At 38.2% G+C, this 17,036-nt stretch overlaps 1 protein-coding gene across 1 annotated transcript; it reads left to right on the forward strand.

Moving 5' to 3' along the window:
- The first annotated feature begins 11,423 nt into the window (after positions 1–11,423).
- Positions 11,424–16,492, forward strand: LOC105048846 (protein NRT1/ PTR FAMILY 2.13-like). The gene is made up of 4 exons (XM_010928321.4): positions 11,424–11,651; positions 12,433–12,650; positions 13,355–13,935; positions 15,248–16,492. The coding sequence occupies exons 1-4, from the start codon at positions 11,495–11,497 to the stop codon at positions 16,068–16,070; spliced, it is 1,779 nt and encodes a 592-aa protein (XP_010926623.1). The 5' UTR covers positions 11,424–11,494; the 3' UTR covers positions 16,071–16,492.
- The last annotated feature ends 544 nt before the right edge of the window (positions 16,493–17,036 follow it).

Below are 17,036 nucleotides of genomic sequence, written 5' to 3' on the forward strand. Positions count from 1 at the left end.
GTATATCTCCCCTCTAAGAAGGGTTCCTGCTTTGATAAGGGGGGCCCCTTCTTCGGTTCATGAGTGGAAGGTCTGATTTTTGTTTATTTTGGACTCTTCTATCAAGAGTCTTAGATTTTTCTACTAGGGTCAGCTAAGAAATTCTATCTTTTAGGTTCTGAAGTTGGGGTGAGAGGATACAGAATGCTCTAAAGTTTTACGAGAGTACAAGATTCCTCTTTTGAAGAAACTATTGTTGGAACAGACTCTCTTCCGTATTGGTCTCAATCTGGTCGACCTCAGAGGTCAGTCTAGCAGCTTTTTGGCATTCACTTTCTTTTTCCTCTCCCACTCTTCTTTTTAACTTATTCTGACTTGTTGCAGACATGAGGCCTGAAGATCTTGAGGCATTGAGGAGGAAGAATGCGTGAAGAAAAGAAGGCATCCTCATCAGCTACCGTCAGGGCCCAAAAGAAGCCAAGGTTCTCCAAAGTCGGGCAGAGAGAGGCACTCCCTCTGACCTCTTCCACTTAGGCAGGAGCTATATCAGCTCTCCCAATCCGATCTTGCCCTATGATGCTAGCTGCTCTTCCCACCCTCGAGCCGAGGGGACCTCTGTTCGGGCTGATCAGTCAAGTCTGGACTCTGCAAAGTGCCTGTCGGGCGGAAGTAGGGCCAACCCTAGTTTTCTACAGATGCCACCTTCAAGGATTGGAGGACCGCCCACTATGCAATCGAGGGGATGCTCATTACCAATTTGGGTAAGATCGAGGAGCAGAGCATTGGGAGACGACAGAGGGACGCCATGACCTCCTTCCTTCAGATGAGTTCTTTTTTTTCCTTCTCTTTTGACTCTTTTCTTCTTTTTTTTCTTTTTTCATCTTCGATGGTTGACTCTTCTCTTTCTCGAGTGCAGTTGGGCCATCACGTCACCGCCTTCATTAACTCATTAAGGATCATCGATTCAGAGGCTGTTGAGGTGGAGAAGATGGTGGAGGCTACTGCGATCGAAGCTCAATCCAAAATTGAGTCGGTCGAGGTCGAAGCCAAATGCTTAAGAGAGGCGTTGGACAAGGCTGAAGTCGTCAAGGCAAAGGTCGAGGCCGATTTGGCCTCAAAGAATAAGAAATGATGGGTGGCCCAGGCTAAGGTCACAAAGGTCAAGAAGAAGGCAAAGAGTCAGATCACTAAAATCAGGCGTCTGGCAGTCAAAGCCTTCCGAAAGTTGAAGAAATCCTTTCGGATGAAGGTGGAGTTCAGTCGGGAGACTTATGGTGTCGGTCAGAATGACTACCGCAAAAAGATCACGACATGCTTTCCAGACCTTGATCTGGCTTTCCTAAATGAAGAGGAAGGAGAAGAAGAAAGAGGAGGAGGAGCCACGGGAGATCCGATCCCTAATTTTACTTTCACTAGAGAATGACCACGGTCTAGTTCAGTGCTTGGGGATGTGCAAACATCTACCGTCGCTAAAGCTTCCTCACCGTCAGAGCCCGTCGGAGCTGCCCCAAGTTTCTCTGTCGATCCTTAGGCCAAGGTTGTAGATACTTAAAATTTATATTTTTTTTATTTTTTTATTGATGTCATAAATATTTTTATATTAATGAAAAAGATAGTTTTTACCTCCTCCTTCAACTTATAGTTATTGTAATGTGTCTATCCCAGTCTGGCCGACGTGTACTATGCCAAACCCTCATCTGTAATGATGGTCCTACCAATTTGACCTTAGATCAAAGGCCTCAAAAGGAGAATTAAGAAAGTCAAAAAAGAGATAGCCGAAGCCGGACGGAAGTTCTTGAAGATGAAATATGATGAGGCTTCGACAGAGATAAATCATTTGAGGGCATGCTCCAAGTAGACTCGCAAGGAGCATCTCATGGAGAGGTGCAGGTTAATCGAAGAGTATGATAAGCTCGATCGGATGGTGAGCAAAGCTAGATGGGGCACGGCCGCAAGGGTAGCTCTTTGTTGGGAGAAGCTTCGTCATACCCAAGATGAGATCTCCGAGCTAAAATATGCCACTGCATCATCCAGAGTTGCTGAAGAAGCTAGGTGGGGTTCGGCTATCAAGATAACTTGACTTCAAAATGAGTTTCATTCGACTAAAGAGATGATCGATGATCTTGATCGGTCGATCAAGAAAGAGTGGTCAATAGTCACAGAGCTTTGGAATGAACATACTTTGGCTTGGGAAGCTATCGATAGCCTCCTCCAAACTGTGAATAAAGAGAGATCGGAGATGGTGAAGCTTTGGATTAGGTTGGCAGAGAGTGTAGCTGCAGATAGATTTACTGAAGGCAAAGTCAAGTGCTTGGAGTCCCTGCTTGCTGCTGTCCGACATGAGGCAACCTTCCAAATTAGGAAGGCATCTATTACAGCTTTTGAAGCTAGTTTTGGCGAATGCAAAACTCTAGTCATCCAATTCTTCCTTAAAGTGAACACCAACCTCCTCAAATACCTGATGTGGATGACATCAGTTCGAAATGTCTGGCTATGGAGGGCGCTCCAAGTTCGCAACACGTCGGGACTCCACCAATCGAAAGTGGATAATGATGTACTTTCTTTCTTTCTTTTTGTTGTAGTTGCTTGTTTTTCATGACTTAACTTCTGTAATCAGATAAGCTTATTAATGAAGTACTTTCGAATCGAAATTTTTTGGTTTCATCTGTGTTTATTGCTTTGATTTTTTTATACCCATGCGATCTGAACTTAGGCGTGTTTAGGCTTCATATTAAGGGATCCGCAAAGACTTTTGTATGTTAGCTTTAGCTTTTGACTCAAGAGTCCTCAGGTTATTCTCCATCTTTAACCTCATTTTAAGAGTCCTTAGAGGTTAACTCTTACTTCTTGCACACTTGTGTTGGCGGACTCTGAGGGATCTCACGGATTAGCCCTCTAAAAGATCTTTTGGATTAGCCTTCACTTTCCACACGACTAAGATCTTCTAACAGTCTACTTGTTGAAAAGCGAGGAGTCGAGGGTCCTCAATAGGTTAGCCCTCACATTTTAGTCGATGAGGTCTTCGATTCGTACTATTAAGATCAACAGTCTCGAAGTAAGGTCCTTGTAGATTAGCCTTCTGAAGGTCCTCTTTGGGTTTGCCTTCATTTCTCACGTAGCTTGAGTCAGTAGGATGAGGGTTCTTAATGGGTTAGTCCTTCGAAGGTCCTCTTGGGTTAGCCTTCACTTTTCATATGATCAAGATCTTCAGGTGCTTTAATCGTTGAAAAATGAGGAGTCGAGGATCCTCAATGGGTTAGCCCTCGCTTCTTAGTCGTTGGGATCTTCGATCCTTGTGGGTTGGATCGAAGAGCATTAGGGGTCTTTTTAGGTTAGCCCATGTCCGAAGGTCCTCAATGGGTTTGCTTTTGCTTTGCATACGATTAAGATTTTCTGGCGTTCTACTCACTAAAAATACAGAGTTGAGAGTCCTCAATGGGTTAGCCCTCGCTTCTTAGTCATCGAGGTCTTCGCTAAAAATCAGAAGAAGGATGGTAGTATCTTGAAAAAGGATCATTTTATTGAAAGATAATTAGTACATTATTGATAGTACATTCGGAGGTTCTCTGAATTCTATGGCCAAGGTAAAGACGTTTCGTCCAATTGCTTTAGACAATAAGTCTCAAATTTGATGACTTCATCTACCAATAAGGACCTTTCCAATTTGGGGATAATTTTCTTTGTTGTGTGGGTTGGGACACTTCGACGCACCATAGGACTAGATCATCGACTTTGAACTCCTTACCTCAAATACAAGAGTTATAGTATCGTGCCACTCTGTGCTGGTTGGTTGCCATCCTCATCTACACTTTTTTTCGAACTTCTTCAAGTAGATCAAAATTGGCTGGGAGCAACTCTATGTTGCTTTGGTCATTATAAATCTTGACCTGTAGAGATGAAAGTCTAATTTCCACTTGGATGATCGCTTTCGTTCCAAAAAAGTGACTGAAAGAAGTCTCTTCTATGGGTATTCTCTAGGTGATTCAGTAGGTCTAAAGCATAATATGTAGTTTATCCATCCAAGATCTCTTGGTTCAATCCAACTTAGCCTTCAACCCCTGTAAAAGTGTGCGGTTAATAACTTCAGCTTCTCCATTTGTCTGCGGATGCCCTGCAGATATGAAATAATGAGAGATGCAAAAGCTTTGATAGAATTTGACTAATTTGGGACTGCAGAATTGATGGCCGCTGTCCGTGATCAGCATTCGTGGGAAACCAAAGTAGCAGATGATAGACTTCTGAAAGAAGTCCTTCACTTTGGCTTTGGTGATGCTGGCTATAGGTTCAGCTTCTATCCATTTTATAAATTTGTTGATGGTTACAAACAAAAATTTTCTCTGATCCGATGCCTATGGGAAAGGCCCCAAAAAGTCCATGCTCCATTGCGCAAACGGCCAAAGGACGCTGATTGATGCTAATGGAATGGTCAGCTAGTGCTGATATTAGCATTCCGTTGGCATCAGTTATAGTGCTTGGTGAAGCTGGGTGTATCTTATTGCATCGTGGGCCAGTAGTATTCTTGTCGAAGTATCTTATAGGCCAATGATCTGTCGTTAAGATGATTTCTACATATTTCATTATGCACTTCTCTTAGGGCATAATCAGCCTCAAAGGGATGGAGACATTTAACAAGCTGAAGGGAGAATAACTGCTTGTAGAGTTTGCTTTCATGAAGGATGTAATGAGGGGCTTGATGTTTGACTTTTCGAGCCTCCTTTGAATCTAGAGGCAGCATTCCATCCTTTAGAAAGCGGATAAAGAGGTCCATCCAACTTGGTTCGTCATCAATTTGTAGGACTGAGACTGGTTCTTCGGTGCTAGACTTCTTCATAACCTCAAAGAATGATCTTCGGGGTAGATCTTTTGGCACTGAAGTGGCCAATTTAGATAGTAGATTGGCTCTCGAGCTTTTTGCTCGGAGTACCGGCTAAATGTCAAAGTTAGTGAATACTGAGATTAGGTCTTTCATCTTTTGAAGATACTTCTTCATACTCTCATCCTGTGCTTTGTAATCTCCATTTACTTGTCCCGCCACCAGCTGGGAATTGATGCCAATCCTCAACTTCTACACTTCAAGCTCCTTTACAATCCTTAGCCCAGTGATGAGAGCTTCATATTCAGCTTCATTATTAGTGACTAGGAAATCAAACCATAAGATATATTCCACAGTAAATCCTTTCGATTCAAGGAGCAGGCCTACTCCTGATTCGGTAGAACTGGAAGATCCGTCTACATGCAACATCCAATATTCATCTATGAAGAATTTGTCCATGTGAGTTAATCGCTCCTTGCCAAATGGTCATAGAAGTTCTTGTATGGATCCCCAAACCCCTGATGGAGCTAGGGCCTATTATTCTAGGAAAATATTGGGCATGAGGTTAAGGAGAAATTTATTGGCCTTGTCACTTGTATGAAAGGATGTTTGTTCTAAAAATTTATTGGCATAGCTCTTATTTATTATGTGGCAGCTACCAATGGTGATATTATACTCTATGATGCATGATCGTATCATAATATTCAGATTTTAGATTCTAAATCCACATTAATTCGAGCTAAAGTTAATTGTCATTGTCAAAGAACTGTACTACAATCACACTTGGACATTAGCTGTCAGGGTTATTGCGCTCTATGCCTAATGTCCACATATGTCCCCTCCCTTCACACCACCCATCATCCTTATCTTGTTGAAGCCATACTTGATTGTATGAAGTAAACGTGTGAGATTACAGGATTTTGGAGTAAGATCCGGCTAGATTGTCCTAGATACTGCATATCAGAGGCGACAACTATATGCAACTATTAAGAAAAAAGGTCTTCAAATCAGACTACCATCTTTACCTCAGTCTCCTGCGGACAACTAAAATAGAGTTCATTATTTATCTATGGACACCAAACTAATAAGAAAAAGTTGCCATTGTTTAGGATAATAATATCATTGATTTCATCAGAAAAGATAATACTTAATTCAATAACTGCCATCATTTAGTCATTATCTCATTATGACAATCATTATATGAAGCAAAAGATGGATGTTATTTGTCATTTCCATTTTCATCTGAGCATGCGTTTGAAGATTTGAATAGTGGTAGCAATTCTGTAGGTAGGGATGTAAGCAAATAACCCTTTTATTTTAACGTTGTTATCCATTATTTTCCATTATAACTGCTTAAAATACCCGTTGTAAGTTGTTTGCTGCATTTGAATTAAGCAGGATATCCAAAGAGAAGTTGAAACAAGGCCGCAAGAAAGTAGCACGCCGGTAAAAGGAGATTGCATCTGTACCCAAACCAATTAATCCAGCCCACAACCTCAGCCCAAAAGGATTATTTTTAGTAGGAGAGTAAACAAAACAAGAAGAAAACAATCCAGTAAAACAACGTCCCACGAAGACATCAAGTGTAAGGTTAATGTTGCCATAAAAAAAAATCGAAATTGAGAAAGTTGGATGATTTGGCGAATGGTGCTTGCGCTGCTTGTATGGTCTCTTCGGAGACTCGGAGTGGAAAGGTCCGATCTGCTAGCAGAAAAGAGAAATACCAAAGTTTGTTGGATTTGATCTAGCAAAAGATTCCCTGACGTCTAAGTCGGATAGAGTTTTGGTGGAATACTAAAAATCTAATAGTGCGAGCCATGGAAGATGGGATGCTGCAAGAAAACGAACATACCTGAAGATCCTGTAGGTTGGAGTTATAATCATCTTTTTTTTTAAATGGATTTTAACTGATTTTAACAAATTCTGATTCAAGAACACGTAGCATGGTCTTATTGGGCGGGTGGTCGGGTCAGCAATAAAGGTATATAGAGAAATTCTTTATGCACCACCCGTAGTATAAAAAATCTGACGGACTACTTCATCTTATTGGATCACGTAATCATCGCTTTTCAATGCGCATTTAATATTCACAGTTTTTTTTATTTAAAATTTTAAATAATAAAAATATTTTTTTCTTTCTGAAAAAATTATGACATCCTGTGCTGATATTATGCATCCAACATTGAAATTATGACTTTCGTACAGTATGTCGTAATTTTTTCAGAAAATATAACTAATGATGAAATTCTTCTTTATAATCATTGAAAAATACGATATTTATACAAAAAATTATAATTTCAATACTGGATGTCATAATATCCGCACAGGATGTCATAATTTTTTTCGAAAAAAAATATTTTTATTATTTAAAATTTTAAATAAAAAATAAAATTATAAATATTAAATAAATATTAAATATGTATTAAAAATAATAATTATGTGGTCCAACAAAATGAAGTGGTGCATCTCACATTAAATTCTTTATATGGTGGGCGGTGCGCAAAGAATTTTGCTAAGTGCAAAAGACGAATCTTGTTACATCAGTTATTTTCTAGGCCCGAGCAGGGGTCACATGGGTATCCTTGTATGGTTGATAGCATTGCTCCATGAGAAAAAAAAAAAAAAAAATTGGTGATTCGAGTGAACTAGATTACCACAGCCATTGTCATTGAGCTCCCTTGGGACGACAACCACATTTTGCGGGTCCCCCTTTAATAAATGAGTTTGAATAGGCTTTTGGAACCCCATTGCCAACAACCGCATAGTACGTAAGGATTGCCTTGAGGACGTTCTTTTATGGATTAATATTATAAAAAAATTATTTAATTTTTTATTAATCAATTTATTTATATTTTTATAAAATATTTATTTAAAAAAATATAATTTTTTGAATAAATTTTTTGTTCATAACAAAATAGACTCCGGATAAATGGGATGATGGATTCTCATCCCTCTCGCTATAAAGATTTTTGTCTTGACAAGTTATACTTCCTTTGTGAGGATCTATTCAAAAATATATTTATTTTTATATTAATTATTTTTTAAAAAATAAATATTTATAGAGAATTAAAAAATCAAAATAATATTTTTTTATTAATCTGTTCAATATCATTACAAATAGTATCAGAGTGGATTCATCTCATAATTTATATGAATTAGAGGATACTGCAATATGGATTCATTTGACTGGCTACGAGTTGGATTTGATATTTATAAATAGATGTATAAATTTGAATCCTTAATATGATAATAAATATATATTTAAGTTTATATCAATCATTCATCGAAAAAATTTTGAATATTTATACAAAATTAAGGGATTAAAATAGAAAGAGGGCAAAAATATCATGTCATTAGAGCTAAACTGTAATTTAATTTTGGGGCTCTTTCGAGCCGGCACAGGGTGATCAACAAAGAAAGAGAGAGAGGATTTATCTAAGTTGACAGCATAATTACAGTCAAAATAATATAAAGATAAAAATATATAAATAGCTCCTCAATTTTTTTAATTTGTGCTCCGATATCTTTCAACTAAAAATCTTATAGTTGAGATCCCTTGACTCGTAATATATGGTCTACGAAGCCCTTCCATCAACTCTGTCAGTTAGTTTGCTGACATGATTTTATTTTAATCTCTAACATCATCGAAAATAATATTTTAATATTTTTTAAATATTTTTTTAATCGATCATTAGACCGACGGGATTGAAGATAAAATCATACTATACAAGCTTTTTAACCCTAATTTTTTACTCTTTCATATCCTTAGCTTGGCAAAATCCTCGATCACTGCCCCAAAGAGAATCTGGCGATCAAAAAGGATTTTCCGGCCCCAACGATCAAAGGAGGTCTCAAAGATAAGCATTTTCGTTTTATTGTCCGCTATTCTTCTAAAATCGATCGACGAGTGAAAATTTCGCTATTATTTTAGAATATTTCGATGACTGAATACAATATTCCAGCAATCAATTCGACAAATACCTAAGAATGTGGCCCCAGATAATAGGCCAGTATAAATATGTTTAGCACGAGCTTATTAAAGTATTGTTTGAAAATATTTTTTAATTAATTATGATTAGTATGTGATTATAATAAGATTGGGAATGTGAGTGGCCAAGAATTTTTTTTTTAATTAGTTGAGCTTTATTGCACTTGACTTCAGAGGAGGGTTGTCACCAACACTACAGTTTTTTTACAAAAAAAAATTTGTCCATGAAAACTCAAGTTTTCTAAAGTATGTAGGTGGCCGAAACTCAATATGGGATGTTAATCCAGAACGGCTGTCATATTTTGAGTTATTGGATTTGCTAAATGAAGTTATAAAGACTACAGTTACTAAGGTGTTCTATCTCATACCTAGGCAGACATTGAAAAATAGATTACGAATGGTATACAATGATACAACTGTAAATGAGCTTTCCATAATTTTAGAGAGATTAGAGAGTGTGGATGTATATGTAGAACATGATGTGGAGGATCATATAGAAGATGAAAATGAAGAGGAAGATAGTGAAAATGATTTGGAGTCTATAAAAGTCATACAGATGATGATAATGAAGAGCTTGTTTTCGCCAAGAAGAAGCTCAAAGTACATATGGAAAGGTTGAGGAAATTGAAAGAAGGTGCATCTGAGGATGATTCATCTGTTGATAGTGATCACCATACTGAGGATGATCAGAGTGATAATGGTAGTTGTGATGTTGATACGAAGACCGATGTAGGGTGTAAGGGAGTCCAAAAAGAAGATGGACAAGTTTGTCAAAAAGAAAACATTGATGAAGCAAGAGATGAGTGTGTAAATGGTGGGAGACCATATACATATATAGCCATAGTAAGAGATGTTCAAATGCTCAAACATTTGAACAGTTGATGCAAGATCTGGGTAATTTCTCAAACCCAGAGATAAGAGATATTAGAAACAAGCTTGCTGAAGAGCATCAAGATGTCCATAGTGATTATATTACATTTCAAATCCTGGAAGTTATGATGACATAAATTCTGAGGGGGACCATGCATAAAGGAGGAGATCTACATAGTATTTATTTGATACTAGAGGAACTGACTTTTTTTTGGGCAAACATTCAGAAATCTGCATGATTTCAGAGAAGCACTTCATAATTATTCCATTACTAGGAGGTATGCTCTGAGGTACAAAAAAAATGAACCACGAAGAGTGAGGGCAGTTTGTAAGAATGAGAAGTGCAAATAGTTGATATATGCATCATATGAGTGAAACAACAATACCTTCATGGTGAAGACATACCATATCAAACTGCAATCAAAAATTATTGCAGGCTTGAAATCCAAATCCTCTAACAATGCCATTCTTTGCGAGAGCAGATCCTTCAAAAGATCGTCGGGGTAAAAAAAATCGGAGCTATGGAAGAAATTAAGGTTCACTCTAGAGATGGCAAAATCGATATGACCTGATGGGGATGCACCCTACCCAAACCTGATCAAACCCGAAAAATAGGGTTTGACCAGATTTGAGTTCGGATTTGGATAAAACCCAAAAACTGTAGCACAGAAATAGGTAGGGTATGGGTAGTGCTATTTTCTACCCAAATCCGATCCGAACCTACGGGTATAGGTAATACCCGAATCCATACCAAATATATATGTTTATAATTCTATTTTGGTAATTCTATTTTGGTTGATAATATGTATAAATTATTTTGATTATTTATATATTCTATGTTGAATTATAATTCTATTTTTATATTTGATTTCTATAAATTTGACTTATAAATTATGTTCTATGTTGAATTAGTAATTTTGTTTTGATTGATAATATGCATAAAATTATTTTGATTGTTTATTTTTTTTGGGTATGGGATAGGCATGAGGCGGGTATGGGTTGGGTATGGGAAATGGGTTATCCATAGGTATCCCCAAACCCATTGGGTATGGGGATAGGTATCTCTTTTCTTATCCGATCGGCTATCGGATAGGGTTTGGATATAGGGTATTAAGTTCGGATTTGGGATGGATAGTACAATATCCGATCCAAACCCTACTCATTGCTATCCCAAGTTCACTTGAAAAAGGAGGATCTAAAGAAGCACAACAAACAATGAAAAATCTTACCTTTATAACCTCCTCCTTCGGTCGTCAAATTTTCTTTGGACTTCGTCGGAATTTCACAGGGAGGCGGTGATCGAGAGGTTTGCCAGGCATGAAAGGGTAACGTGGGTTAAAAATGAGGTTAAAGAGCGGGCTGAGCACTATTTTACCCTCAGTCTTTCAATCCAGCGATATTTTAAATATTAGTTTTAGATGATTTTAGAAATTAAAATCAAGTCACGCACCGGTAAAGTTGACGGAAGAGCTTTATAGGCTCTATATTACGAGTCAAAGGATATTATTTATAATATTTTTAGTTGAAAATATGGAAGCTTAAATTGGAAAAGTTGAAAGATTATTTATATATTTTTATCTAATATAAATAATAATGGAGGGCACAAAGAATCCCCGGAGTCAACTAGCAGGAAAACGAAACGCCTCCACATTGGACTGAGAAGGCCGCGGATCAAAATCAAGCGCATGGCTACAGCGGTCCCCCCACCATCATTGGCCTTTTGGCTTCCACTGACCAGTGGAAACATCACTCTTCTTATTTGGGGCCTGAGGGTGCTCATTCCAAAAGGACTGCCAAGGTGACAGCAGGCCAGAAGGATTTGGAGGGTTCAGAGAGAGAGAGAGATGATGACGAGGAAGTGTTGGCTACGACTGTTCACGTACATGAAATGCGCCCCATTCACATCGCCGTCGTCTGAACCCATGGATGTGGAAGGAGCCAGCCGGGAGGTGGAAGGAGCCAGGAAGCCCAGAGGATGGCAATGCATGCCCTACGTCATAGGTCTCTCTCTCTCTCTCACTCATGATTATACCTAAGTTGTTAATTTCCTATTTGAGCTAGTGATCTTATTTCTAACAGCTTGATACTATCAGACTAAGCAAGTTTAGATCAAGGTAGAATGGAGTTTGATGCAAGCTCATGCAGTTCAAGCTCAAAATTAGCTTCCTTGTGCAATGAGTAGAACCCATCAACCGTTAAACCGTCAAACGTTCTTGAACCAGATATACACAGGTTTAATGTGAAGCAAAATTCTTTGTGCACCGCAGGTGGTCCAGAATTACATGCACCACCCACGGTGATTGATTCCTGCATGAGATTGAAAGAAAAAAAAAAAAAAAAATTATGCGTCGCACCCTTGCTCCGCATGTAACCAATCATCATAGGCGGTGTGTATGATATGCACTGCCGCAGTACACAAACAATTTCTCTTAATGTGAAACTAGTTTTGATCTTAAAGGCCAAGATCGAAAAGCTTGGTGCATCTAGATTCCGCTGAAAAACCTGTGTAACGTCACACAATCTTCATATATTGGGTTAGGTGTAGTAAGTTTGTGATTTTTTTTTTTTAAAAAAAAAATTCTTACTTCATGTTTATTTTGGCTGGAAATCCCATAGCAGCCCAACCTTTTTTTTTAAAAAAAAAAGATAGGAAAGGAAAAGAAAAAATGCAAAAGAAATGGAAAAAAAATTGTGTAAGCAGATCTTTGAGATTTTTTTAATTGGGTGTTAGGTCAATATTGTGTGTAAGGCTCCTGCATATGAACGCTTTTTTCCTCTGCAGGGAACGAGGCATTTGAGAAGGTGGCATCAATTGGGCTAACGGCAAATCTAACAGTATATCTGGTAAACCATTTCAACATGGAGCAGGTGGAGGCAGCAAACTTGACAAACATCTTCTATGGGACAACCAACTTTGCACCACTGATAGGTGCCTTCATTTCTGATGCCTACTGGGGAAGATTTCGAACCCTAGCTTATGGCTCTTTTGCATCTCTCTTGGTAAGAATCTGCCAAATCTTGTCACCAGTAGTAGGTTCAATTTGATTTGGTTAATCTTGTACAAATATAGCTATATTCACATATGTTTTCAGCTAATCTTTTTTTTTTTTTTTTAATTATATTTCTTTAATTACATGTTTTCAGCTAATCTCAGTAATTAGAACTTTAAGCTAATCTTTGCAGTTTAATTAATATTTACAGATACACATTCACATGTACATTCATTTACCTATGTGCGTATACATGAAGCCTCACAGTAAAATCCTATTTTCCCTAAGCAGTATTCTATGTGAAGCCAAGTAATGCATCCAAGGTTTTTTCTTCCTCAAAGTAGGATAGGAGGAAGCCAGAGAGGGTGAGGGTGGGACCGAAACCAGGTAACTGGTATCCAACACTTATCCTCACTGAGTCAACCAGTTGGCATCCTCATCCAATTATCCCATTTGACACACCAATATGACAACTAACATCCAAGTAGACTTGTATCATTAGCTAGTTGGCACCCCTCTCTTTTGATGTATGTCTATAGTACAAATCCTAGATGTGGTTCTCCCAAGTATGGTTTGCATGCTATTTGCTAATTCATGTTTACACATACATGGGATTCTTGATCATTACTTTTGATGCCTTGTACTATAAAAGTGCAGCATGTAGCAAAATCTATGAATAGAAATTCTTATTTCCTTATGGTAAATTACGTTCAGGGAATGCTGGCCTTGACCCTCTCTGCTTCAATTCCACAACTGCAAACACAAAGTTGTAGCCAATTGGCCCACCAAGTAGAACAATGCATGAAGCCATCTAAAGCAAAACTGAGTATCTTGTTCATCTCCTTGAGCTTCTTAGTTCTTGGCGCCGGGGGTATACGGCCATGTAGCTTGCCCTTTGGCGTCGATCAATTCGACTACACCTCAGAGGAAGGTTTAAGAGGCCTCAATAGTTACTTCAATTGGTATTATGGCACCACTACTGCTGCCTTTTTGATCTCTCTAACTGTTGTTGTCTATATCCAAAATAGCATCAGCTGGTCCATTGGGTTTGCCATACCAACAGCCCTCATGCTCCTCTCAGTAACTTTGTTCTTCCTGGGTACTAGACTATATGTCTATGTGCCCCCTGAAGGGAGTATCTTCTCTGGAATTGCTCAAGTTTTTGTTGCCTCATTTAAGAAGCGAAAACTCGAGCTTCCATGTCCTGATGATGCTCAGCAACAAGAATCAGTGCTACATAACCCTCCTACTCGGAGTGCCCGAATCTTGAAGCTTCCGCTAAGTTTACAATTCAGGTATATAACTCTATCTCCCTTCACTCATTCTACCGAACATTACATAAGCTTTAGTCTAAAATCAATGCTGTATAGCTTTTATAGTAGAAGTGACAACATCTTGAAGCTCTCGCTAAGTTTACAATTAAGGTAACTCCATCTTCCTCCACACTCATCCTTTGCTGATCGCAAATGGAGTCTTAGACTCTCCATCATGCTGTCAATGGAGATCTCCGAGGCACAGTAATTAAATTTGAAAAAGAAAATATCTTATTTGCATCTCCTATTCTAGTATTACATAAATAGCATACACTGTTACAAATCATTGGAATGGAAACATATATTTTGTATGATTATGCCAACATGTGGTGTTTTTCTACAGCCAACACCCAATAGGTTTCATGTCTAATAGGCAAGAACCTATCAATCCGATTAGTAGAAAAAACAGGTCTTTTACTTTTCAATTTTTTCTGCCTTCAAATCAGGAAACTATGGATGACCCCTTCAATTTATGCATTAGTTCCTGCATTCTCTTCTTAAAAATAACCAAATTTTATAGTATAAACTTTGAGACTGCCTGTATATACTTATCTGTGCAACCATCATTATTTCAAGAACATAGGCGCTAAAATTACATCCACTAAAAGAAGGGGGACATACTCTGATGCATGACATGTAATGCAATACCTAAGTAAATCGTTGATCTAGCCATAATATAATCCTTGCCCTTTTTTTTCCCTATTAGACGGGAGTCATATTATAGTCCACACCAAGAGGTGGACACCATATTTTATAATATCGTAAAGACATTACCAGTACAATATGTTTTCTAACATCATGCGATTCATATATAAATATGGGAAAACTAATAGGGTGGACCAATGATTAGGAGCCCAACCTAGTAGACTTACTAAATTGCGGGAGTTTCCAAGATCTTTCATTTACATAGAGAATTCTGTCATCTTACTCCAGATTCTATAAACATTAAAAACAACTACAGCTGTTAACAAACATAAATAACAACACCCACGATTAAATTTTAATCAACACCATCGAAAATACCAAAAAAAAAAAAGGCCTAAAACACGCAATCACAACCCAATCAAACTCATGTAAACAAATTTGAATAATAAACATCGATCTATGGAAAATATGAGCTTAACATGCATGAATAAAATTCAACAAAAGCATGATAAATATCAAACTTATCACATATGAAGGCATAATTAAAGAAACATACCTCAGTATTGATCAACAAAATCAATGATGCATTTATATTATAAATCCAATGAGGAAGGAAATGATGTTGTTCAGTAATGTTATCCATCATCAGGTTCCTCAACAAAGCTGCAATTAAATGCGATGGTGAGATAAAACCAGATGGTACAATAAATTCATGGAGGCTTTGCAGTGTCCAACAGATTGAGGAAGTAAAATGCTTAATGCGTATTGTGCCGATATGGTTTTCTGGCATCATATGCTTTGTGGCAATGGCTCAGCAGTGGACTTTTTTAGTGTTACAAGCCATGCAGATGGACCGCCACCTCGGTTCACATTTCCAAATTCCTCCAGGATCTGTTGGCACCATCAGCTTGCTCGCTCTAGCCTTGTTCCTCCCTATCTATGACAAGGTTTTTGTTCCCATGGCCAGAAGAATCACAAGAATTGAGACCGGGATCACCCTTCTCCAAAGACAAGGAGTTGGACTGGTCTTCTCTACCTTATCCATGGTAGTTGCAGCCTTGGTGGAGCATAAAAGAAGAGACTCAGCTTTGTCTCATGGCAGGGCTACGCCAATGTCAGTCTTGTGGCTTGCACCACAGCTCATTCTAACAGGCATTGCAGAGGGCTTCAATGCAGTAGGACAAGTGGAGTTTTACAACAGGCAATTCCCTGAACACATGCAAACCTTAGCAGGATCTCTCTTCTTCTGTAGCCTGGCTGGGGCTAACTATTTGAGCAGCTTTTTAGTGAGCGTCGTCAAGAAAACCACTGGCGGCAGTGGCCGGGCAAGCTGGTTGGACAACAACATTAATATCGGTAGAGTGGATTACTACTACTATGTCATAACTATCATGGGGGTGGTGAATCTGCTATATTTCCTAGTGTGTGCCCATTACTACCGTTACAAGGGCTTGCCATTAGCAAAAGAATAAATCTTTGGGATATGGGTATGGTCTATATGGGAGGGCAGTTGTAGTATTATATAGAAAATTGTGGGAGTTAGTGAAAGGATGTAGAGGTGTTTGTAATGATGATGAACCGTTGGCAACTAAAGCTTTAATGAACTACCTGAGCAATCCAATAAGATGATGCAGGAAATCATGGATTCAATATATAATGGATCAGTGACAAAGTTATTTGAGGAAAAAGCTAGGTCCGAGGTGAAGCTGGTCTTCAGAAAATATTCTGAAGTTTGCCAAGAAAGCATCAGACCAGATAAGATCGACTCTCAGAAGAGAACCATAATAAAGGGCTGCAAGTGCTTCATGTGGGACAGATGTATTGCTCCAAGGTAGCAGATGTGTAATATATTTGGAATAAATCAGTTTAAAGTAGAAAAATGGTATTCCAATGAGCTAAGCATGTGACATGAATTGCACCATACAGACATTGCAGCATTCCATAAAAGAATATCAGTAAAAGGAAACAGAAAAGATGCAGAGAAAATAAGTTTGGCTACTCCAGCATTTGTATGCCAGTACCATGTAGAAAGTCTACAAGACACAACAAACTCTCGGTTGAGTTGAACCCATAGAATCTGATAAAAGATTCTACTAACAAAAAAAATCTGATAAAGGATTATCAAGGTATAAATTGAAAATTAAAATTTAGAAATAGAAACATATTTCTCTTTAATGTTTAAAAATCACTAACAAATGTCTTTGACTGTTATGGATAAGAATTTTAAAACCATTGTAGTGACATTTGTCATCCAAATAGTTGCTTGACTTCATCTTTCTCCTTGGCAGCTGTGTAAGTGGTGAATACAGAAGCAGCAAATTTATTTTGCTGATTAAAGAGTCAAAACTTTTAATTGGTGGACTCATCTGCCAGGGAAAGTCGAGAACTATAACCGGGCCTCTACAGACCTTTCAAGAACAGAGGCTTAATAATGCCTG

The sequence above is a fragment of the Elaeis guineensis genome, chromosome 7 (genome assembly GCF_000442705.2).
Source record: "Elaeis guineensis isolate ETL-2024a chromosome 7, EG11, whole genome shotgun sequence".
Classification (NCBI taxonomy): domain Eukaryota; kingdom Viridiplantae; phylum Streptophyta; class Magnoliopsida; order Arecales; family Arecaceae; genus Elaeis; species Elaeis guineensis.